Below are 24,218 nucleotides of genomic sequence, written 5' to 3'. Positions count from 1 at the left end.
CTCTCTCTTTACCTCTCTCTGCCTCTGCCTGTCTCTGTCTCTCTGTCTCTCTCTCTTATAGTGCTTTAGTGCTTAGGGCAAGAGCACTAGCCTTTGTTGGAGCCAGAAGGATATGGATTCAAGTCCTGACTTTTTAATTTATTAGCTCAGTTTCCTTTTCTGGGCCTTGGTTATATTGATGTAATATGGGGATAATATGGGGATGGGAATAAAAAAGAATTCTACTTCCTGTAGCACAAGACTGTTGTGAGAAAAATCAATTATATACCAAAAACTCCACAAGTCATATTCTTTGGAAAGAGTAGCACCTTCTCCCCAAGTCTGGCATATATAAGAACTGAATGCAATCTATAATCAGTGATATTTTTTTTCAGGATGTACCTATCTACCTTTTCGCTGATTACTCATTTTAGGGGTGTAGCCTTTATTTGTGGGTGTCTAATATCTGAGCAAATATAATATCTATGAACTGTTAATATCTCTCTATTTATATCAACCTATTTCTTCATGTATGTTGAAATAGAAAGTCAACTAGGCAGTGCAATGGATATAGTACTGGGCCTAGAGTCAAAAATCTCATCTTCCTGAATTAAAAATCCAGCCTCTGATACATACCAACTGGGTGACCCTGGGCAAGTCACTTAATCCTGTGTGCTTCTGTTTCCTCATCTGTAAAAAGATCTGAAGAATGAAATGGTAAACCACTCCAATATTTCTGCCAAGAAAATTCTATGGGGAGTCATGAAGAGTTGGGCACAACTCAAATGACTAAATAACAATGTACTGAAATAGATCTACACACATACATATGTGTATGTATGTGTGTGTATATATATATATATATATATATATATATATATATATATATATATATATATAGATTATAGGATCTAGAGCTTGTGGGAACTTTGAGGATCAGCTAGAAGAAAAAACTGAGATCCAGAGGGGAAGGTGACTTTCCAAAGATCACACAGCTATTACAGAGCAGAGACAGCCTTTAAACCTACATGATCTACTATAGGGTCACTACTCTCACCACTGCATGATGATGGCCCAACTCCCAAGTCTCAAGAAAAAGACTGTTGAATAGCAGTGTACCAGAAGTTTGAGAGCAAATATTAATGAATAAACACAGTCTCTTATTGACTGCACATTAGGAAATGACCTGTCATGGTATGAGGCCAGTTAAACATATTGCTCAATCCCTAAATCCCTGAATTCTACCTGAGGGACTTTCAGAGAGAAGGGACAAAAGAGACAGTTCTGTTCTACCTCCTGAAAAGGCATGGTTGAAACTCAAGAAAGGAAATAAACAAATAAACAAACAGAAAGGAATGTAGAAGCATAAAGTGGGATTAGATAGAGAAAGGATAAAAAAAAGAATGGATGTATGGGTCAAAAAAATTGGGGCAGATCATTTATGTCTAGGTACTTACATCTTACTTATTAGTCATTTTGTAAGTTACTAAGAATAAAAATTCCTTTTATGTGTATTCGCTCCCAATTAGAGGGTGAGTTCTTCGAGACCAAGGACTAAGTTTTTCTGTCGCAGTCTTCAGCAATAAGGATGAACTTTGACACATAGTAAGCACTTACTAAATGCTTCTTTATCCATTCATCAGAAGGGTCAGTGTGGAAAGAGGGCTGAACTTGGCTTAAGAAGACCTATGTTTGGATCCTGGCTCTGAGCTTTACTAGCTTTATTTAAACCCTGAGCCTCAGTTTCCTCATTTATAAAGTGTGGGTGGTAATGCTTTAGATACAATATAAATACCAGCTTTTGTTATGTCAGAAAATAGGGAAAAGAAATGGGAAAGCCTACAACGCAAAATGAGGCATTGGGGTTGCTGTTTCCAAAAGAAAGCCTTTGAGTTAGGGTTTGAATACAGAAGATTGCTATGCTGCCTGCTTTAAGGAGGCAAAGCTCCAGTGGATGATGGTACCATTGGCTGTCTTAAGACTTTGATCATTAGGCTAATGGAGCTGTAGAGTTACTTTTGGCACCATTGCACAGTTTACTTTGTAAACTAAAAAGAGCCCTAGAAACATGAGTGGCTGTTATTTAAGTTTCAGTCTCTTTTGATATTCTCCACTTTACTGTCACAGTTCCAGTCATGAAAAAATGCACCCATGTATAGTCTTTTTGAATTGTAGTTGATGGTTAGATAGCTATTTCATTGATAATTTATTGGAAAATGAGCTCCTTCAGTTCTGTGTATGGAAATATTCTCTTTTTTGAAGGTGTTTGAATTCAGGATTATGTCTATCATCTAAGGACCAGACAAACTAAGCAAGGAAAGGCTCATCCCCAGAGCATTAGTCATAAAGGATTTTTTTAAGTGTGAGCCTATTACAAGCAATTATTTAAATAGATGGAGAGAAGCCTCTTGAAATGAAGAAATCACAGATCCTTGAAGTATTGACTTATTGTTAACTGTAAGAACTTGGTCAAATTTTCCCCCATGCCTTCTTACGTGTGACCTCCCAAAGGCTGTTGGGGCACTTTGTCAGGTCACGCTGATCTGGGAAGGCTTCCAGTAACCAAAAGGACATCATCTGTCATTTGAGTAACTGACTACCTAGCTAAGCAATGAGGAATTCATTGATACAAGGTTGGACATCAGAGCTGGACATCTTTTTAGTCACAGTAACAGCCACCGTCACAGCAACTTCAGCTATAGTGGATAAAGGCATGGAAGTCAGAGATGCACTGACAGTCCCTTGAAGCTATAACACATAACTGCAAACATTATAAGAGCTATTGCTATTATCTCTGGGGGTCCATCTTTAGAGGAGAAAATTGAGACCCATTATTATCAACTGAACAATTCAGCAAACATTTACTCCTTTGCCTACTATGTGCATCATGGTCATGGCCCCAGCATGACAATTCCTTGGCACCTGAGGCTTGCCATGGGTCCTTCTAGTGGCTCTAGTCCTGCTATCCTATACCTGATGATAATGATAATCTACTGCCCCTTATGGTGGTTCCTCCACTATCCTTTTAAAGGATTTGGGGCATCCCATCCAACTAAGAGCCTACTTCATGAACACTAGAACTTTGACTAGACTCACTATATCCTCCAGTTCTATCATAGTGATCTGCAAAGAGTAGGTATTTAATAAATGTTTGTTGAAAGATGTATACGCTTTTATGATTTTCATTTTGAATGAAAAATTGTATTTCCTCTACTCTCAAAGAGCTCAATAATCTATAAGGAAAAGAACTTTCTATTGTTGTTCAATCTATTTTTCAGTCATGTCTGACTCTTCCTGACACCATTTTGGGTTTTCTTGGTAGAGATGTTGCCATTTCCTTCTCCAGCTCATTTTACAGATGAGGAAACTGAGACAAATATGGTTAAGTGACTTGCTCAGGGTCACTTAACTAGTAAATGATTGAGGCTAGATTTGAATTCTGGAAGATGGGTCTCCAGGGCTGGCATTTCAGTCTCTGTGCTGCCTAGCTGCCCTTATACCCCAGTGATAAAGTGCAATAGGAGCAAAGAAGAGATCTAGACAAAGTGCTCTAATACAATCTGAGGTGGGTGAGATTTGGGAAAGTCAGCGAAAGCTTCATGGAGGAGGTGCCACTTCAGTGAGGCCTTAAAAGAAGGAAAGAATTCCTTCAAGCCTAGTCAGGGAAGGAATGTCCTTCAAGTCTGGGATAGAGCCCAAGGGAAAGCACAGAGATGGGGCAGTATAAGACAAGTTCAGAGAGTAGTTACTGGAACATTTTGGATAGAACATAGAGGTAATGAAGGTGGGTAATATGAAAGGCAGTTGGGTAGTAAGATGATAGTAGTTAAAACAGTAGATTTGGGAATTTGCCTTTTATCCTGTAGGCTTTAGGAAGCCACAGGAAGTTTTTGAGCAGTCAATTGACATGGCAGACTCACATATGAGAAATATTCCATTGGTGTTGAGGCTAAACTAAAGTAAGAAGAGCCTGAAGGCTGAGGTACCCACTCAGACGTTACAATAGCTCGGGTGAGAGGTGAACTCCTCTACTGGCTTGGTGGCCAAGAGTGAAGATAAGAGGATGGGTGCAAGAGATGTTATGGAGGCTGGACTGACCGGATTTGGCAAATCATTGAGCATGAGACTGTAAACCTCCCTACTCCAGGTGCAGCCTGAAGCTCTGTTGGATTTTTTTTTTTGGTCTGCCTTGTTACCCTTTTGGCCTTTCCACGTTAATGTTGGATCCCTAAGGGTCTAGTGGCTCCTAAGTCACTCCAATGCTTTCCTAATTCCCTTTCCTTTGTCGCTTGGGTGAGATGGTTCAAATCAGGCAGGGGAGGGTAGGATTGTGTTTCTCTACTACTTCTTGGGTTTGCTTGGCCCCAGAGCTTGATTGCAATTCGTCTAAGTCAGCCCAGTTGGTTGGGGTTTGGGGGAGGAAAAGGTCGAGGCTCACCCTGGGCTTGTCTACAGCTGCATTTGTCATACTCCTTCAATTTATAAGGGAAATGAAGTGATATGTTAACTCCCATAATGAATAGGCTGTGAATGTAATACTTCTGTGGAAATTCATGTTCAATTATATAGCAAGTCTCTGAAGTGCCTGTTTTTACTTAATAGAGCATTAAAACATTCACCAAAACATGGCGAAAATCCTAAATATGGAAAGTATAATATTTATTCAAAATGTATGAAATGTTATCTTAACCCAAACAGATGGCTCGGCTAGGATGTCTGCATGACTTGGTTGCAGTAACGAGCTCTGAGAACGAAGAAAAAAGCAAAAAGCTTTGAGAAGGGCCACAGATAGTTAGCTGAGACGCTACAGTTTTGACTGAAAAGGTTTCCATTTCTGACCACGGAGACCCTGGTATTTGGGGGTTTTAGAGGAGTCATCCATGGAAAACATACTTTCATCTGTTGAATGAATAAATGAAAAAACTTTTATGAAATGTTTACTGTGTTCTAGACACTTTGCTACTGGAGAAAAGGCTATTAATCTGATATATTAAGAAGGTAGGTATCATAAGATTTAGAAAAGAAGTGATCCTTAAGAGGTCATGAAACCTTATTCCATTCCAATTCCTACCACCCTCCCCACTTTACAAAAGAAGAAACTGAAATCCTGAGATAGGGAGTGATTTGCCTTAAATCTCATAGGTAGAGGACACTGGGTGGCTCAGTGGACATGGAGCCAGGCTCAGAAACAAGAAGTCCTGGGTTCAAATGTGGCCTAGCTGTGTGACCCTGGGTAAGTCACTTAACCCTTACTGCCTAGCCCTCACCACATTTCTACTTTAGAACCAATACTCACTATTGATTCTGAGACAGAAGGTTAGGGTTTAAATGAAAAAGATCCCATAGGTAGTCACAGAGCTAGGACATGGCCCCTGGTTTTCTCATGCCAAGGACAGTGCTATTTCTACTACACATTGTTCCCACTCCATCTTTACTTTGATGATGATAATAATTATAGCAAGTACTTATTAAGGTCTATGCAATCCTTTACAAATATTGTGTAATTTTATCCTCTTTGATGGTTCTGAGTTCTCCATAGTGTGGAGAACTATCCAAAGCTTTCCTATCTCATGCTATTCCTTTCTGCGCCTTTCCATAAATCCACAAAGACTGTCAGGAGCATATACTGAATACCCTGGGGACCTTTCTCTGGTTATTTTAACATTCTTTGGATACAGTACTCAATGGGCCCAGGCAATGACTTTGCTACAGACTGTCAAGATCAAGATGATAACTGACATCACTTTCAGTCTTCTGGTAGACTAGAAATAAATGTATTTGGTATCTATTTCACAAGAATATTTTTTTAAATAGGAAGCTGATAGCTGACACATGATTCTTCCCTAAAGTGGGCTTCCCCCTGGCTTTATCTCTACTTATCTCCCCCCACCCTGGCAACAGCATTTGTATTGTTTCTATCAGGTGCAAAAATTACTAATGATGACCACCATCTGTTGTCAATATGCGACCAGTATGACCAGCATCTTCTTTCCTTCTTTCCTTATCTTATGTTCTTATGTCCCATCAATAACAGCATCATAAGATTATAAAATGTAGAGCCAGATGGAAACCTAGAGATCACTTAACCCATTCTTCCTTTATAGATGAGAAAACCAAGTCTCACTTTAAAAGAGGTGAAATGAGTTCCCCAAGAACATATAACTGGTAAGGAAAAGTGCTGGTATTAGAACCCAATCCCCGGATTCCAATTCTAGTCTTCTCTCGACTATACTCACTCCCTCCCTCTTAATAAGTCTTTATTGAGAACCTACTGTGTACAAAGCACTGTGTTTGATGGTGAAGGTAATACAAAATTTAAATAAGATGTAATCTCCTCTTCAAAGGGTTCATAAGTAGTAGGAGAATAAAGCACAAACACAGAATTAAAATCATATAAAAGGGTTAACATGATTAGCCATTAAAAAGGTGTAAACAAAGAATTATGTGTGGAACCAATGAGTTCGGGGAAAACCAGGAAGAAGAGGCATTTGAAATCAGCTTCAGAGACTAGATAAGACTTTAGCAGATGAAGAAGGGTACGGAGAAACTTCAAGGTATGTTTATAGAAGCCAAAAGAGTAATAAAGAACCTAAAGTCAATTTCCTGAGGCAGGTATCATACAACATCTTTAAAAGAGGACAGATCCCCCAGGAGTCAGATAAGACTAAAGCTTCTATGTTAAGGAAGCCTGGAATTATGGAAAGACTCCTGAAGTTGGAGTGAGGATATCTTTGTTCCAGGGCTAACTCTGCTCCCTTCTACCAGTGTGACCTCTGGTAAGGTCTCATGAAAAAATGAAGGGGTCAGGCTAAGATCCTCTTAGCAAAGGATCCCATTCATCCATAATAGTACCTCTTTCCTTTGCCTGATTTAATCCCATTTAGGACACTGTTCAACTCTGGACACCTCATTTTTAGAAAGAGATTGACAGGTTAGACCATTAACCAGAGAAGGGTAGCCAGCCAGAAGAGTGAGGGGACTATCACATGCCAGAATGTGTTGAAGGAACTGGTAGTGTCTACCCTGGAAATGAGAAAGTTTTTTAGGGGGTCATGATTTTGATATTTGAACATTTTAAGGATTATTATGTGGAAATGGTATTATAATATTTCCTTTGCCAGGCCCCAGGAAGTAGAACTATAAGTTAATGCCTAGGGGAGCTGCAGAAAGGTGATTTTGACACAATTACAAGGAAGATCTTCATATGAATCAGAGTTGAGCAATAAAGGAAGGGACCGCCTCAAGAGTTGGTAATTTCTTCTTACTGGGGTTGTTTAGGTAGAGACTGGCTGAGAATTCTTGTCAGAAATGACACATAAGTAATTCATGCATCAAGCCGGGAGGACTAGGATAACCTCTAAGGCCCCTAACACCTCTGGAATCCCATGATTTCTATTTGTAATCAAACCAACCTTACCCCCTTGGCACACAATCATCCTCAGCCCTGGCGTTCAGTCCTTGAAAGAATTTCCTGACCTTTCAAAAATTCCTGACTGGAGAAAATAGCTGGTTTTGTTCAGAGTTTGGACTTGAACTGTGTTAGAGTAGAAGAGGAAGAAGAAAGATATTGAGGATACCCTTAGGATAGTATAAGCAACATGACTTAGATTTGCCTGGGGTCATTCAATCTTTTTCTCAGTTTAGATTCTGAGCGGAACCAAATTCTTTTCCCATTACTCTATTTCCTACCATCTTTTTTTTTCTTCAACTCCTTGAATCCTAGGTTCTAGGACACAGGTTATTAGAAAAGATACATGGGAAGCAGTTATTAAATTAACCAATGCCTGGTACCTAACAGTCACTTAATAAATGTTTGTTATTGATTGACTAGCAAGCAAATATTTATTTAGGGCCAACTAAAGGAACAGTCTCTGCTAGAACCCAAGGCAATGCTTGCAAAATGTAGGCAGGATATTGCAACCTCATACACAGTGTGCTGTGTAAACTGTGTAAGTGATCTTCCTTTCATTTGGTGAAAGGCTTAGGCAAAGTCAAAAGCACTGGTATAGAAAATCAACTCTGCTGCTCAGTTCTTTTCTTCTTCTAAGCCTTGGTTTATTAATTTGTACCACAGGGAAGAGTAAATGGGGTAATAAGAGGAGAGGGAGAGAAATAAGTGTTTATATATTACTTACTATGTGCCAGTCATTTGGCTAATAAGCACTTTTTTACAAATAATAATACATTTGATCCTCATAATAACCCTGGGAGGTAGGTGCAAACATAATTCCCATTTTATAGTTGAGAAAACAGAGGCAGAGATTATATGACTTGACCAGGGTCATACAGCTATCCAGGACTTCCTCATTCCAGACCCAATATTCCATTCTCTGTTCCATCAAAATAAAGAGCTGGAAGTGATCCTAAAGATCATTAATTCTAAACCAACCACATCATTTTGCATTTGGAGAAACTGAGACTTAGAGAGGGAAATTCTCTTTCTGCAGATCTCACAGCTAACAGTTAATGGCAGAGCTAGGGATAGAACCAGTTTTCCCTAAGTTTCTTTCTGAAGTTCTTTCCCCTGACCATTTTGTAAAACTTGAGTGCTAAAACAGTATAAGTAATTAGAATGAAAGGATTTCAAACTGGAAGGAACTGGAACCTAGCCCCCTGACCCCGTCTTATGGAAAAGGAAACTAAGGCTCAGGAAAAGAAGTGATTTGCCCAAGATCTAAAGATAATAACAGAGCCCAAATCAAATCCAGACCCTTTGATATTACAGTACTCTTTCCTGTCCATTACACTGCCTTTTCTTTTACATTATTGTTGTTGTTGTCAGTCTAACATGAGGATGAAAAGCTTTAGGGAAATCATGTAATACTTCTTAGTGTTATCTCTGTTGAAATCACATTTTGATCATGTGTATTTTAAGCCATTAGGAGATTCTAGATCTGCAACTAAAATTTGGAATCTTAAATCTCCTGGAGACGTGCTCGGTGAACCAAGTTGCAAAACACTTTTGAAATTTCTGTAGTAACACAGCCATCTCTAAAATGTTAAGGGGCATGTCAGAAGGTCCAGATCTAATGCTTGTCCTCCATCGCTCTCCTTTCATCTACCCCCATGCAGATTCTGATGCAAGGCAAAAATCCAGGGATCTCATGGAAATATACCCTGCCCAAAGTCACGAGCACGACGCAGACAGTGACACAAGGACACATCTACGCATGGAAGACAGTACAGTTGGAATGTTCAGTTTCTTGTGGTGGAGGTAGACAATTTTCCTGATTCCTCTTCTTCTGGATTTTCTTAAAACTTTATCCTTATAGTTCTCTTCATCCAGGCAAGATTGAAATGAGTCAATGATATGACTGGTATTTCATAGGAACTCCATTGCTATAGAAAACCAATATAAATATCAGTAATTTTAGGCCCTCTTCTGTTTCCCCTTTGTGGTGTAATTTTGAGGGTAACAGATTCTAATTTCACAATAGCCCCTGAGATCCTTTGGAAGACTAGTCTCTGTGGTTCTATTTTGTCAGATAATAAACTTTATAAAAAATAATACTTGAAGAATTGGACAATAATTTAACTCTTACAGTGGTGTGGAGGTGACTAAGATCTTGAAAAGCTCTGACAATGAAGCACAAACTATGGCAAATCTTACCTAGAGTGTGGCATTGGTAGATGGGTGCATAGCTAGCTTCCCTGGAAAAACCACAGCTGGGAATTCTATTCAGGGGGCCACATTTAAAGAAGACATTGCTAAAATGAAGCCTGTTCAGAGGAGGACAGAGTCCATTCCAGAAAAGGATGGATGAAGGGCAAGAAGATATTCAACTTAGAGAAAGGAAGAAGCATAAGCAATGATAGTTGCCTTCAACAGAAAAGGGATTACTCTTAGTTTGCTTGACCCCAGAAGGAAGAACTGGAAATAGGAGGGAAAAGTTGCAAAATATCAGATTTTGGCTTGAAATCAGTAAGCTCTTCCTCACATTTAGATCTGTCCTAAAGTTATTATTAGAGCTGTCTTAGAGAGTAGTGAGTTCCCCACTGGAGTCTGGATGAGTTCTTGTTGAGGATGGTGTAGAGAGGATTTCTACTCAATTATATGTTTATTTAAATGATCTCTAGGGCCCATTATGGCTCTGAAATTCTATGAAATTAATAGGATTTCTATTTGAGGAACATTTCTGTCAAATTGAGCATAACATGAGTCAAGATTGGCAGTTTTCCTACCCTGTTGGCCTCCATTTTTAGAAGACTATTTATTACCTCAAGAGATTGACAACCCATTTTACCCAGCAAAGTCATCTGTTTCAGAACATATTTGTTTTGTTTCATTACCTTTCCCCAGTGGGACATTTTGATCAGTCCTCAAATCAGTCCTGCAGACTGAAAATCGAAACTAGACAAATATGACAAATATGAAAATATTCTCTGGGAGGAAAAATGACTTAGATTAGTTTCAGTTTTCCCCATGGGAGGTATTTCCCTATTAAATTTCTTTTCAGTGTTTCCAATTTTTAAAAATGCTGGCAATGTGTTAAAAAAAAAAGCCATGCTACTCTAAGGCTGGAATATGAGCTATTGACTACCTATGCAACTTCTGGTGAATTATTTCCTCCTCTCTGTGGAGGGATGGGGGAGAGAATAAGCATTTATGTAGCACCTTCTCTGACAGGTATCATGCTAAGTGCTTTACAAATATTCTTTTACTTGATCCTGCTAAGTAGGGGCTGTTATTATCCCCATTTAAAAAAGTTGAGGAAACAGAGTTAATCAGAGGTTGAATGACTTATCCAGAATAACACAACTGGTAAGTGGCTAAGGACTTATTTGAACTCAGTTCTTCCTGACTAGGAAGAACTCTTTCCACTATGCTATATAGCTGCCTCTTTGCCTCAGTTTTCTCATGAAAGACTAGAAATAAATGATCCCAGTATTCTGTCCCATGCTAGACAATTGTTGATGTTTCTTTTTCCACTCTCCATGTTTTCTTTAGGTTACTTTACAGTGAAGACCATCTGTTTGCAAGATCATCAGAAACAAGTGAATTCCTCTTTCTGCAGCAGTAAGACCAAACCTGTGATTGAACCTCAAACATGTAATGCCTTTTCCTGTCCTGCATAGTAAGTGCTACCCAGAACTGTGATTGTTGCATGGTATGGGGAAAAAGCCCTGAATTTGGAGTCACAATCTGGATTCTAACCCAAACTTGCCAGTAATATCCTATGTCAGTGATGGCAAACCTATTAGCAGGGGGAGTGATGTGAGAAATGTCTTCAGGCAAGGGGGAGGGGAGTAGCCCAGTCTTACAAGCCTCTGGCTTTCTAGTAATGAACTCTGGTGAACTTTGTGTTGGGGCAATGACACACATGCCCACAGAGAGGTCTTTGAGTGCCTCCTCTGGCACATGTACCATAGGTTTGCCACCACTATCCTATATGATGTTGGGCAAGTCCCTTCTCTTCCTCATTCATCACATAAGGGGTTTGGGCTAGATAATAATGTCCAAGGGCCTATTATGAGCTGAGCCTGGCTCAGATAAGCCTCTTGATAGTTTCAATTTAATATCAGTACTGATTAAGACACTCATAGGCCATTCAATCGTTAACCAAAAAATAGGGGGAGGGGGAAAGCAAGATTTAAAATAATTTCTTCATTGAAATTTTAACTCAGGTATACATAAAATTGACATAAAGAAAAGTTTTCAATATCTTTTTAGAATAGAATTTGTTAATAAATATATTCCAGAGCCAACAGAAAAATAGCTCTCCTCTGTGACTCTCTGTAATTATTTAAAAGAGGTAAAGAAAAAAGTCATTCACTGAGTAGTAGGCTTCACAAAAAGGTTTTTCCTCCATATATGTAGGTATGATGTGCAAGTATGCAATAAATATATACCCATACAGTCCCTGAATATACCTAGAAATGAGGATAATAATAGCATCTACCTCTCAGGGTTGTCGTGAGGACAAAATGAGATAGTTTTTTAAAAGCATTTCAAAATTTAGAACACTATATAAATGCTCTCTATTTAACTTCCCTTGCTTTAATTCTTTGATCAAGTAACTCTGATGCATAATTTGTGTGAGCAATGCATAATTTATATTCCTACCTGGTAGGAAGAACATCTTTTTCAAAGATTCAGCTGGTTTTTCTTCCAAATGAATCAACAGATTCATCTTCTGATATAAATTGGCCCCATTTGAATTTCAGTTCAATTCAGTTCCACTCAATTCTGTAGACATTTAGTATGTACCTACTATATACAAGGCACTTTGGTGCTACATGCTGGGTATTCAAAGATAAAAATGACACAATTGCTGCCTTCAAGGATCATATATTTCATGGCTGGCTGATGGGGGTTCTAGTGGAGCTGTATATCATCTATATAGATAAATCAACACCAGGTAATTTGAGAGGGGGAGAGAGAGAGACAGAGACAGAGACAGAGACAGAGACAGAGACAGAGACAGAGACAGAGACAGAGAGACAGAGAGACAGAGAGACAGAGAGAGAGAGAATATACATTCCAACAACTCAGGAAAATAGGAAATATATCACATAGGAGGAGGCTACTGAATTGAACCTTGAAGGAAGATTAAGATGGAAAGAGTGGTAGACCTGCAGTCAGAAGACCTAGGTTTGAAAGTCAACTTTACCACTGACTCAGTGTATGACCTTGGAAGAGTCACTTTAGTTTCTTCCTCTGTAAAATGAGAGGTTCAGACTTTCTTCTCTCTCTAAAAAAAAAAAGCAAAACAAAACAAAAAAACCAACCTTATTAAGTCACTCAGCTATAGGAATTTTTAAATGACAGTACAGTGAAGACCATGAAACCCAAGCTGCTAATTATACAGTAGTAAGACACCCAGACTCCCCAGAAGCAGACAAAGCTGAGAGGGGGTGCTTGGCTCAGGGGATGGGACCACATGCCTCTTTCAGCAGTTTTTCTGAATTACCCTTAGCCACACTATTGTTGGAAAGCTCACTGGGATTAATCTTTCTGGCCTAGCGGAGCTCCTTTCTATGTGACACTCTCTGCCAGTTGCATTTTGATAGAGTAGACAAAGATTCTTATTAGGCAGTGCTGTGTCCCTCAGTGCTCCAAATAAATCTCAGAGCTGGAGGAACTTTGCAGGTCTCCTCAGCCTAACCTACACTTAAGCAAGGAATGTCTCACATATGCAAGTAGTTTATGTGATGTTGGGCTGGTGTTGGTATTTATCATAATGCAGGGTGCTCTTTCCAAAGTTGATCATTATGATCACACTAGGAGGAAGAATCTCCCCTCAAGTCCTCATGGTATGGAGGTGACCCTGGGCTCTCCATAAATTATGTTACTGTATCATGAACTCTCCCTGGATTGTCTTAGGAAACTGGCAGCACTTCAGTATATCAACTGACAACCAGCCTAGGGACAATCTGAGGACTAGCCTAGCTAAGGGGGAAGATCATCCCTAGAGGGATGATGATGATGATGATGATGAAGAAGAAGAAGATGAAGAAGAAGAAGAAGAAAGAAGAAGAAGAAGAAGAAGAAGAAGAAGAAGAAGAAAGAAGAAGAAGAAGAAGAAGAAGAAGAAGAAGAAGAAGAAGAAGAAGAAGAAGAAGAAGAAGAAGAAGAAGAAAGAAGAAAGAAGAAAGAAGAAAGAAGAAAGAAGAAAGAAGAAAGAGAAGAAAGAAGAAAGAAAAAAGAAGAAAGATTATCTTTGGCCATGACAATTAATGAAACAATTTACCAACTCTCAATGATGCTGCAGTCTACACCAGTGGAGGTATAAAGGAATATCCACACTGATGAGGCATGGATCCACTAGCATGCTAGGCTGGCTTGTAGTTTTGGAGAGCTGGTTGTTAAATATTCAGGGTAAGCATTTATACCTCAGAAATCAGAAAACACTACAAACTGAGGCTTAACTTGTTTTGCTTATTTTCCAGAAATTCTAGACATAAGAAAATGATAGAGAAATGTTCATGACCCAGATCAAACTTGAAAGTGGGTCATGCATACATTTCCTTTTTTTTCTTCCCTTTTTTTGAGAATTAATTGGTAAACACCTCTAGATGAATCTTAAGATTTTAAAGTAAGAATCCATAGGCTCTTCTTTTATTTATATCTTGAACACTTCACAATTCTATAGTCCTAAATTTCCCAACTCCCTTGGGAATCAGAGATCTTCTTCCTTCTTTACTAGGCAGGGGAAAAAGAACTTTAGTGGAAAGTAATGAATTTAGAATCAGGAGAACTTGGTTTAGATTCCTTCATTAATATAGTCTAGCCTAGTGTGAGTGAACATTTTTGAGATTGTGTGCCCAAACTGCAACTTCAAGCTTCCTGTGAGCCCCCCCCCCGCACATCACCCCAGACAGGGGAGGGAGGAAGTGCTCACAATGAGCAGCTGGACAGAGGGGTGGGACATGCAAAAAATGTCCCCAGGTGCTGTGGAAAGGGGGAACAGATTAGCTCCCCCCTCTCCGTGCCACCGGGGCACACATGCCATTCTTTTACCAACATGGATCTAGCTTCTTCACTGATATAGTTGCTGACTCTCTCTGAGCCTTAATTTCCTAATCTTTAAGATGGAAGATTAAAAAAAAAACTTTTTACTACCTACCTCACAAGGATCTTTGGCAGCTGGTGCCACAGTGGCTGGAGTGCTAGGCCAGGAATCAGGAAGATGTGAGTTCAGATCTGGCCTCAGACATTTAACTAGCTATTGACTCTGAACAAGTCACTTAACCTGTGTTTGTCTCAATTTCCTCAACTGTAAACTAGTGATAATAATAGCAAACTACCTCTTAGGACTATTATGAGGCTCAAATGAAATAATATTTATAAAGCACTTTCTTAGCACAATACCTGACACACAGTAGGGACATCATTTTCTTCCCTTACAAGACCAAAATTCTTTCTCCTCCACTATGATGTTTCTGGACTAGACCTATGATGTCATTACTTTTGGGAACTCCCTATGAGGATCTTCTTCAACCTAAGCAAATTAGCTCCTTTCCTTAAACATATACTATTACACACTCCATTCTCTATGCACATTACATTATCCAGGTGTCTGAAAATTCCAAAAAGTATAAGCTATAAAAGCATAATTCCCCAATTAACAGGTGCCTCCCCTTTCCTGGCTCTTTGTTACCATAAAAAAATTGCTACATTATACATAAGGGTTGTTTTCCATTTTTCTTTGATCTCTTTGAAGGATGTGCTCATACCCATGAATTTTAAAAGAGGAAGACCTTTAGTGCTTTGGGTAGAACCTCTGCTGAAAAATCATGAAAGGGCCTTCATGAGAAGCTCGAAGTATGAAAATGTATGGATGGGTTGGGAACTGAACTATTGGAAGCAGGAAGCATAATGATGAGATCACAGATTCATAGAATTATTGAAATATTTTTGGAAAATATCCTTGGTTGGAGCAAACCAGGACATGTCTGTCAAGGAAATAAAACAGAAAGATAATTCAAAGTTGAGAAATTATTCTGGTGGCTATCTGCCAGTTATTTCTGAAGGAAAAATTAATGGTTTGAGAGTCATTTATTTGTATGCATCAGTGCTATTTGTGGTTCTGAGTTACATACTAACTTTTTTCATTGGCTTCATCTCATTCCCTCCACCAGTGACCAATGTCAACTTCTCAACTTGAGTGATTCCTTCTCATATTACAAGTCCTTCATAGGAAATCCAGCCCATCTGACCTTCCTCTGGTCCTTTTAGTATTTGGGGATATCAGTTCAGTTTATTCCTAGTTTCTATGCCATTCTTGGAAGAACCTAAGATCACATTAACTTTCTTAGCTCCTGCATTACACTCTTTGACATATATTGAGTTTATGGTTCACTAATACACCTAAGGAGCAACTAGATGGTGTGGTGGATAGAGTCCTGAGTCTGAAGTCAGGAAGCCTCATCTTCCTGAATTTAAACCTGGCCTTAGACAGACTAGCTGTATGAGCTTGGGCAAGTCATTTAACTCTCTTTGTCTCAGTTTTCTCATCTGTAAAATAAGCTGAAGAAGAAAATGGCAAATCATTCTAGTACTTTTCCAAGAAAACCCTAAATGGGGTCAGATGTGACTGAAAATGACTGAACAATAAAAAAGACACCTAGATCTAGTCTAAATGAGTGCTTGACTAACCTTGCTTCTCTCATCTCAACTTATAAAGTTGATTTCTTTGAAGCCAGTATAACACTCTAAATTTGTCCCCATTAAATGTATCATATTGGATTTGACTCAGTATCCTAGCCAGACATGGTCTTTTAGAATCTTGATCTGATCAGTTGGGGTGTTCGGAATCTCTACCAGCTCTATGTCTTCAACAAATTTGTTGAGCGTGGCAATTGTGCCTTTATCCAAGGTCATGGCAAAGCTACTCCATTGGAGACTTCCTTTTAAGTTGACATTGAGCCATTAATGGTTATATCTTGGGTATGGTCTTTCAACCAGTTCTAAATGAGTCCAATTGTCTAACTCATGGGTCTCACAAGAAGGACATGAGAGACATTATAGGTTGCTTTGCTAAAATCTGGGCGAAAAATATCTGTAATATCACTGTAATCCACCAATTTAGTAATCTTGTTGAACAAGTGAAAAAACCTATTGCAGAATGACTTGTTCTTGATGTAGACATGTAGGCTATTGGTGATCACTACCTTCTTTGCAAAAGTTGTGCTGTAGTAAGTGGTGTAGATCAGTTCCAATAATTCCAAATTCAGAAGCTCATTCCATTACAAAGCACTGCCATGTTTGGTCTCCTGAAATCTTGGCTCTTCTGAGTTTGTGGTATTTCATAATCTGAGGCCATACTGAATTGGTAGGAGAATATTGGTATTAAACACATGGGCTTTGGCAGCTTAGAATTTTTGAAAGCATTACATAATTTCCCATATGTGATACAGCCTGAACTCTTTGAGTTCAATTCTGGACTTTGCTCTACATCCAAATGTAGCACAAAAATGGAATGTGTTCTTCTCGAAAATACTTATTTTCCTCTCCAATCATTCATTATTCCATTCTCATATTTCTTAGAAAAAGTTTAAATCATTCTTTACTTTTTCTGTATCCTACCTTGTGATATACTTATTTGTGTACATGTTATATCCTCTGTTGGACTGTAAGTTATCTGAGGGCAGAGATTGTGCCTTATCTTATTATTTGTGTGCCAGTACAATGGAGCACTTAATTCAGTGGATCTATGATATATCCACCAGTGTTGATAACAACCTTTCCATACCATTTCATCCAACAAATTCTTATCCATATCTTTCAAAAAATGCTCTATAGAGCAGAGGTTCTTACCCTTCTTTATGTTGTAGGCCCCTTTGGCACTCTAGTGAAGCTTATGGACTCTTTCCCAGAATAATATTTTTAATGCGTAAAATAAAATACATAAGATTGCAAAGTAAACCATTTACATTTTTAAAGTTATCAAAATATTTTTGTAAAAAGTTCACCAGCCCCAGGTTAAGAATCCCTGCTATTAAAGATCCATTCAGTCTTTTAGAGGTTTTCCTCTGGATCTTGAAATATTTCTTGGGTGCCATTGTCATACTCTGTTCATGCTTGCTATCGCAAATGCATAGCTCACTTCCTTTTCTGGTCACACATGTTTGTTGCATTAATTAAATTTTCATGTTTAGAGAGTTTTGTTGGACTTACAAATTCCACTTTAGAATACCCAAATGCCTTTTTCTCTTGAAAGTTGGGCCCCAGGTGAATGGAGTTCCTGCAGTCAGTCCTGTGGGGGTGGCCAGCAAAGCCGACTTATTCAGTGTGTCCAAAAGAGAAGTTTTCAAAAGGAAGAGATTGTAGTACATTCTCGGTGCCCAGTGAGCACCCCATCCCACATCCAAGTCTGCAATACCCATGCCTGTCCTCCAGAATGGAGCCCTGGGCCATGGTCTCAGGTAAGAAATAAAGCATTTATTGCCTTATGTTTCCCCATCATCAGCAGAAATACCAAAAAGACAGCAAGGAAAGAGACAAGAAAGAGAGAATTTGTCCAGTTTTGGACACCTCATTTTGGGAAAGAATTAACATAACAAAAACAGGATTGGGAACATGAGGATTCAAAATGAGTAAATATGATAACTATTTGAATAATATTTGACCTTTTTTTGGCCTTTTGTTGTATTTCCAGTATGCAGCATGGTACGTGACACATAGTACATACCTAATAAAGGTTAGGTGGCTAAATGATTGACTTGGCTTGAAAAGAAAGTAGTCATCATCATCATGATACAATAAGTACCAACTATGCACTCGGTATACAAAGTCAAAACTGAAATAGAGGATCACTTGTCAGGGCATTCCTCCTCATAAAGGAGAGGTTAAAGTCTCTTCTAATTCTGCTAGTCTGCTCTAATGTTCTTCCTAGCTCTTTCATTCTGTGGCAAAACACCATAATAGTGAAAGAGAGATGGATTTGGGGTAAGTGGGAGGATCAGGTTTTGAATCTCAGCTCTGTTACTAATGATGGTTGACCCTTGAGTAAATCACTTCTTCTCTCTGAAGAGCATCTGAGAAATGAAAGAGTTCAATGAGATGACCTCTGTAGTTTTTTCTTGTGCTAAAGTCTGTGACTCAGTGAGAGTCCTGTAGCCAACATGGGAAGTCATATGGAGTATGACCTTGGGGAGGTGCTAAAGGATGGTGGGTGACAGGATATCATGTTGCTTCTTGTTGGAGGGAGGAGGAGGTATCTAGTCTGCATCAGAGCCAATTTATGAGTCTTTTTGATGTTTTTAAGGACTTGGGGTTGGAGCGAGGAAATCACTATATCAGAGCAGACAGTATGGTTTATGCCCCAGCCCCCAATTCAAAGAGATTTTCCTCAATCCTTCTTTGATCACCTGTAGTCAATAAGAAGGGGAAACTTCCCAAGTCTGCTTCTTAAAGCATATGCTGTTTGAGCTGGAAGGGACCTTAGAGAACATCTAGTCGTAGAATTATGGATCCATAAGGGACCTCAGATGTCATTTAGCCCAATTCTCTCATTTTGGAGATGAGGGAAGAAGAGACCCAGGAAAGTTCAGTGAGTTCCCCAATGACACACAAGTAATAAGCATGAGATGCAGAATTTGAACCGATGTCCTCTGACTCCAAAGCCAATGGTCTTTCTAATGTGCCACAATGAATCCTTAGTACTACCCCCTTTTATTTTACATAGGATGAAGCCGTGACTCAGGGGCTTGTTGAAGTCAAACAGTGGATCAATGACAAGGACATTAATAAAATAGAAATTACCTATCAGTCATCTCCTACATATCTGGGGTTCCATACTTTTGTACAATAGAAAGTCAGCCAATTCCAATACGTGATAGTTGACATCTAAATTGAACTCTTTAGCTCCTATGAATATTTCAATAAAGTTGAAAGTTTAGCATCAGACTATGGTATTGAAATGAAAGCATTCTTTTGAAAATTCTGCACATCAGAGAATTATTATTGACTTATTAAATCTCATAGAAGACTATCAGATTAGTGAGAAACCCCAAGAAATAGAACTGGTCAAATCAAATCAACAAGCACCTATCAAGAACTTATAGGGAGTTGGTAGATAGAGCACCTGGCCTTGGAGACAGGAGGTTCAGGGTTCAAATATGACCTCAGAGACTTCCTAGCTGTGTGACTGAACAAGTCACTTAACCCCAATTCACTAGGTTGGAATCGATACTTAGTATTGATTCTAAGACAGAAGGTAAAGGTTTTAAAAAATATTTACTATATGTCAGGCATTGTGCTAAGTGCTAAAGATACAATGAAAAGCAAAGGCTAACCCTTACCTTCAAGTAGCTCACAATCTAAAGGGAAAGGCAAAAACAAACCCCAAAAAAAGACATAAAAGATATAAACAATGTCAATGGAAGGTAATCTCAGGGTCTCAGAAGGCACCACTTGTGGTGAGGAGGAAGAGTGGAAAGATCTCTTGCAGAAGGTCATTTGAGTTGAGTCTTAAAGGAAATTAAGGGAAATAGAAAAGAGAAATAAAAAGTGAGAACATGCCATGTTCTGTTGTGGAGGACAACACCTGAAAAGGCCATGGATACAGGAAGGAGGCAGATCATGCTGCAATGGATGTGATGTGCTTTAAGCACTTTATCACTTACAAAGGGTAGAAATGTCAGTCATTAATTAGAGAACACAGAATGACAAAATAGAAAATAATAGAAAATGGGAAGAATCTTAGATCCATATACCTCATTTTATAGAGGGGGACTGCCATGGCCACAAAGCAAGGGGCTTAGGTTAGGGACTTGGCCAAAGTCACACAGCTAATAAATGATAGAGTCAGGTCTGGAGACGAGGTAGCTTAACTCCATCACCAAGGCTCCACTTACTAACAGACAGGACCATGGTTTATGCTTGAGGAAAGAAAACCTCAGAGCTAAAAAACTTTCTGTTGGCTTCTTGCCAGCAAGCAGACACCAACATTGACTGTCTCTGCCCTGAGGGACCCCTTGATTTGAATTCTTCTCATTCCTATGGGGGAAGGGAAGGAGACAAAACTGCAGGAGCTCCAGGAGTGGGCTGGGAAATCTTCCCTGAGACCTCTCATGAACACCCATGTCTGATGATTTGGCCTTAAGGACATCCCTATTTTAGCCTCAAAATAGTCAATTTTTAGAAAATCTAAAGGTCTCAAAAATGTTCCCAGAAATTTCCCACAAGCACTAAATCTAGTGACCAAAGCCCTGGACTGAGCATCAGAAGAGCTAGATTCTAGGGCTGGTTTGGCTATTGACTTGAGATCTGAATCCTTGGAAATGTTGATATTAATCTCAATCAAGAGAAAAGTAGTTCTATTTTCTTTCCATTGATGCTGTTAGAAGCATTAGGCTTGCTGGTTGAGAGACTTCTGTTGGGAATGGGGGAATAATTGTCTTGGGGGCTGGGATGGGGAAGTGACCACATACACTGTGATATCATTTTAACCTAAATATATTAGTCTCTGATGGGCATCTCTCTCTCCAAAGTGTTCCAAGACCTGTGGACGAGGGGTGAAGAAGCGGGCAATCTATTGTCAAAGTGCTGTCAGAGGTGATGTCCTACCAGACAACATGTGTGACTCGGTCCCAAAGCCAGAAGTCCAAGAGGGCTGCGTGCTAGGCCGCTGTCCCAGGAACGACCGGCTTCAGTGGGTGGTTTCCTCTTGGAGTGAGGTAGGATCTTTTAATGCACAGGTGAAGGTTCACAAAAGTCCTGTGGACTGGAGGTTTCCATGCCAACTCCCTTTTTTCCAAGCCTGATAAGCTGACAGGCAACTGTTCTATCTTACCTTCCTAGGGTTGGAGTTATGCTAATCCTACATTTGCTGTCACAATATCTATTTATAAATTCTCCTGTACCTCATGTTACATAGAGAAAAGTTAAAATGGGAAAAACACTGGACTGAGAGTCAAGAGACCTGGGTTCCAGCTCCAGGTATTCCACTTATTAATGGCATTTGGCTCAGAGCAAGTCACCTCCTTTCTTAAAATCTGTTTCCTCATCTGTAAAATGATGAAGTTGGATGAACTGTTTTCTTTTCTTTTTGTCTTTTAAAAATATTATTTATTTATTTTAACATTCTTTTCTCTTGAAATATTGAGTTCAAAATTCTCTCCTTCCCTCAGATCACCTCCCCTTCCCACTGAGAAAACAAGCAATATGATATCAATTCTGCATGTGAAATCATGCAAAATATATTTCTAGAGCAATTATTATAAAAGTAAGAAAAATAAAGTAAGAAAGATATTTCAATTTCTACTCAGAGTTCATTAGTTCTCTCTTAAGAGGTAGATAACATTTTTTGATCATGAGTTCTTTGGAATTTCTTGGATCATTGTACTGAGTAATTAAATCTTTCATATTAGATAATAATTCCATCATTGTGGTTACCATGTACAATGTTCTGGTTCTTCTCATTTTATGTTTCACGAATTCATGTAGGTCTTGTGGTGCTTTTCTGAAAACCCCTCCCTCATCATTTCATATAGCACAGTAATACTCTATCACAATCATATGCCATAACTTTTTCAGGTATTACCTAATCAATAAGAACCCCCTTAATTTCCAATTCTTTGCCCACCACAAAAAGAACTGCTATAAATATTTTTGTACATATATGCCTTTTTCCTTTTTCTTTGATCTTGTTGGGATACTGAACTATGGCATTGTTGGATCAATGTGTATGTACAGTTTTATAGCCATTTGGTCCTAGTCCCAAATTGTTTTCCAGAATTATCGGACCAGTTCATTACCTTACCAATGATCCATTAATATTCCTATTTCTCCCTCTTACCCTCTAGCACATGTCATTTCTGATAGATATAAAGTAATATCTCAACATTATTTCAATTTACATTTTTCTCATCAATAATGATTTAGAGGATTTTTTAATATGAAAATAAATAATTTTGATTTCTTCTTCTGAAAACTGCCTATTGTCATATTTTGACCATTTGTCAATTTGGGAATGGCTCCTATTTTTATAAATTTGACTCAGTTCTATATTCATTATATAGTTGAAAAATGAGGTCTTTATGACAGAAACTTCTTGTACATTTTAAATTACTTCATTGTCTATGGTATCTTTTAATAAAATACAATTTCCTTGATTATCTCCTTTAATTAGGTCCATTTTCATTTTTGCTTTGTCTGAGGTCATGATTGTTACCCCTATCTTTTTTATTTCAGCTGAAGTATATTAGATTCTGTTCCAATCTGTTTTAAAAAATTGTGAATGCATCTGTCTATTTCTAATGTATTTATTGTAAACAACATATTGCTGGATTCTTGTTTCAAAACCATTCTACTCTCTGCTTCCATTTCATGGGTGAGTTTATCCCATTCATATTCACTCTTACATTTACTATATAACTCCCTTCATCTGATTTTCTTCTGTTTTTCCCCCTCCTTTTTATCTTGTCCCTCCTCAAAAGTCCATTTTGCTTCTAATAAATACTTTCCTTAATCCACCCTCCTCTTTATCACACACACACCCCTTTTTAATCCCTTTTGCCTTCTTTTTCCCTTTTTGGTAAATTATACTTCTGTACTCAACTGAGTGTGTATAATATTCCCTCTTTGAGCCAATTGAGATGAAAGTGAGGTTCAAGCATTGCCCAACACCTCCTTCATGTCTCCCTCCATTATAAAAGCTCTTCCTTATTGCCTCTTCTATGTGAAAAAAGTTTCCCTATTCTTCTTTCCCCCTTCTCCCAATGCATCCCTCTTTATCATCCTTTTATTTGTTTTGAAGATCATTCCAACATCAATTCATGTCCATGCCAACTGTCTATGTAAACTCATAGTTCTTAGGATTTACATGTATTATCTTCCCATATTGGAATGTAAATAGTTTAACTATATTGAGTCCCTTATGATTATTCTTTCATATTTACCTTTTTATGTTTCCTCTGAGTATTGAATTTGAATGGCAAGTTTTCTATTCAGCTCTGGTCTTTTCATCAGGACTGCTTATAAATCCTCTATTTCATTAAATATCCACTCCCCAAAATTATACTCAGGTTTTCTGGTCAAATGATTCTTATTTATAATCCTAGCTCCTTTGCCTCCCTAAATATCATATTCCAAGTCCTCTACTCTTAACTAGGAAATCACTAAGTCTTCTGTGATCCAATGACTCATCATATTAGAACTGTTTCTTTCTGGCTGAAGTGATTTCTCTTTGACCTGAGGGCTCTGGAATTTCACTATAATATTCCTGGGGGGTTTTATTTTGGGAGGTAGTAAGTGGTCTCTTTCCATTTCTATTTTACTCTCAAGATCCAAAATATCAGGGTAAATTTTCTTTACAAATTCTTAAAATATGATATTTAGGCTCTTTCTTTGATCAAAGCATTCAGGTAGTTTAATAATTCTTAAATGATCGCTCTTAGATCTATTTTCCAGGTCAGTTGTTTTTCCATTGAGATATTTCACACTTTTCCCCTATTTTTTCCATTCTTTTGGCAATGTTTTTAATTTTTTTTAATGCCTCATGGAGTCATTAGCTTCCACTTGCCAAATTTTAAATTTTAAGAAATTATTTTCTTCCATGAACTTTTGTACCTCTTTTTCCATTTGACTTAGTCTGCTTTTTAAGCAATTATGTTCTTCAGCTTCTTTTACCATTAGCCAATTCTCTTTTCTTTAAATGATATTTTCTTCCGTATTTTTGTGCTTTAACAACAACAAAAAAAAAGATATGCTCTTTTCTTTTCTTTTAAAATGTTACCTTCTGTCTTATAATCAATATTGTGTATTGGTTCCATGGCAAAAGAGTGGTAAGGGG

The 24,218-nt window shown here is 38.3% G+C and overlaps 1 protein-coding gene across 2 annotated transcripts in view; it reads left to right on the top strand.

Annotated features, from left to right (window-relative positions):
• ADAMTS18 (ADAM metallopeptidase with thrombospondin type 1 motif 18) overlaps positions 1–24,218 on the top strand; it is a 205,783-nt gene that overhangs the window by 167,337 nt on the left and 14,228 nt on the right. For both annotated transcript variants that reach the window (XM_007477046.3, XM_056796391.1), the window contains exons 16-19: positions 9,052–9,193; positions 10,928–11,054; positions 17,643–17,847; positions 20,917–21,102. In XM_007477046.3, the coding sequence (XP_007477108.3) occupies positions 9,052–9,193; positions 10,928–11,054; positions 17,643–17,847; positions 20,917–21,102 (660 nt within the window). The remainder of the gene's footprint in view (positions 1–9,051; positions 9,194–10,927; positions 11,055–17,642; positions 17,848–20,916; positions 21,103–24,218) is intronic.

This window comes from Monodelphis domestica, chromosome 1, assembly GCF_027887165.1.
Source record: "Monodelphis domestica isolate mMonDom1 chromosome 1, mMonDom1.pri, whole genome shotgun sequence".
NCBI lineage: Eukaryota > Metazoa > Chordata > Mammalia > Didelphimorphia > Didelphidae > Monodelphis > Monodelphis domestica.
Note: the sequence above shows the minus strand (reverse complement) of the source record. Positions and strands in the feature narration are given on the sequence as shown.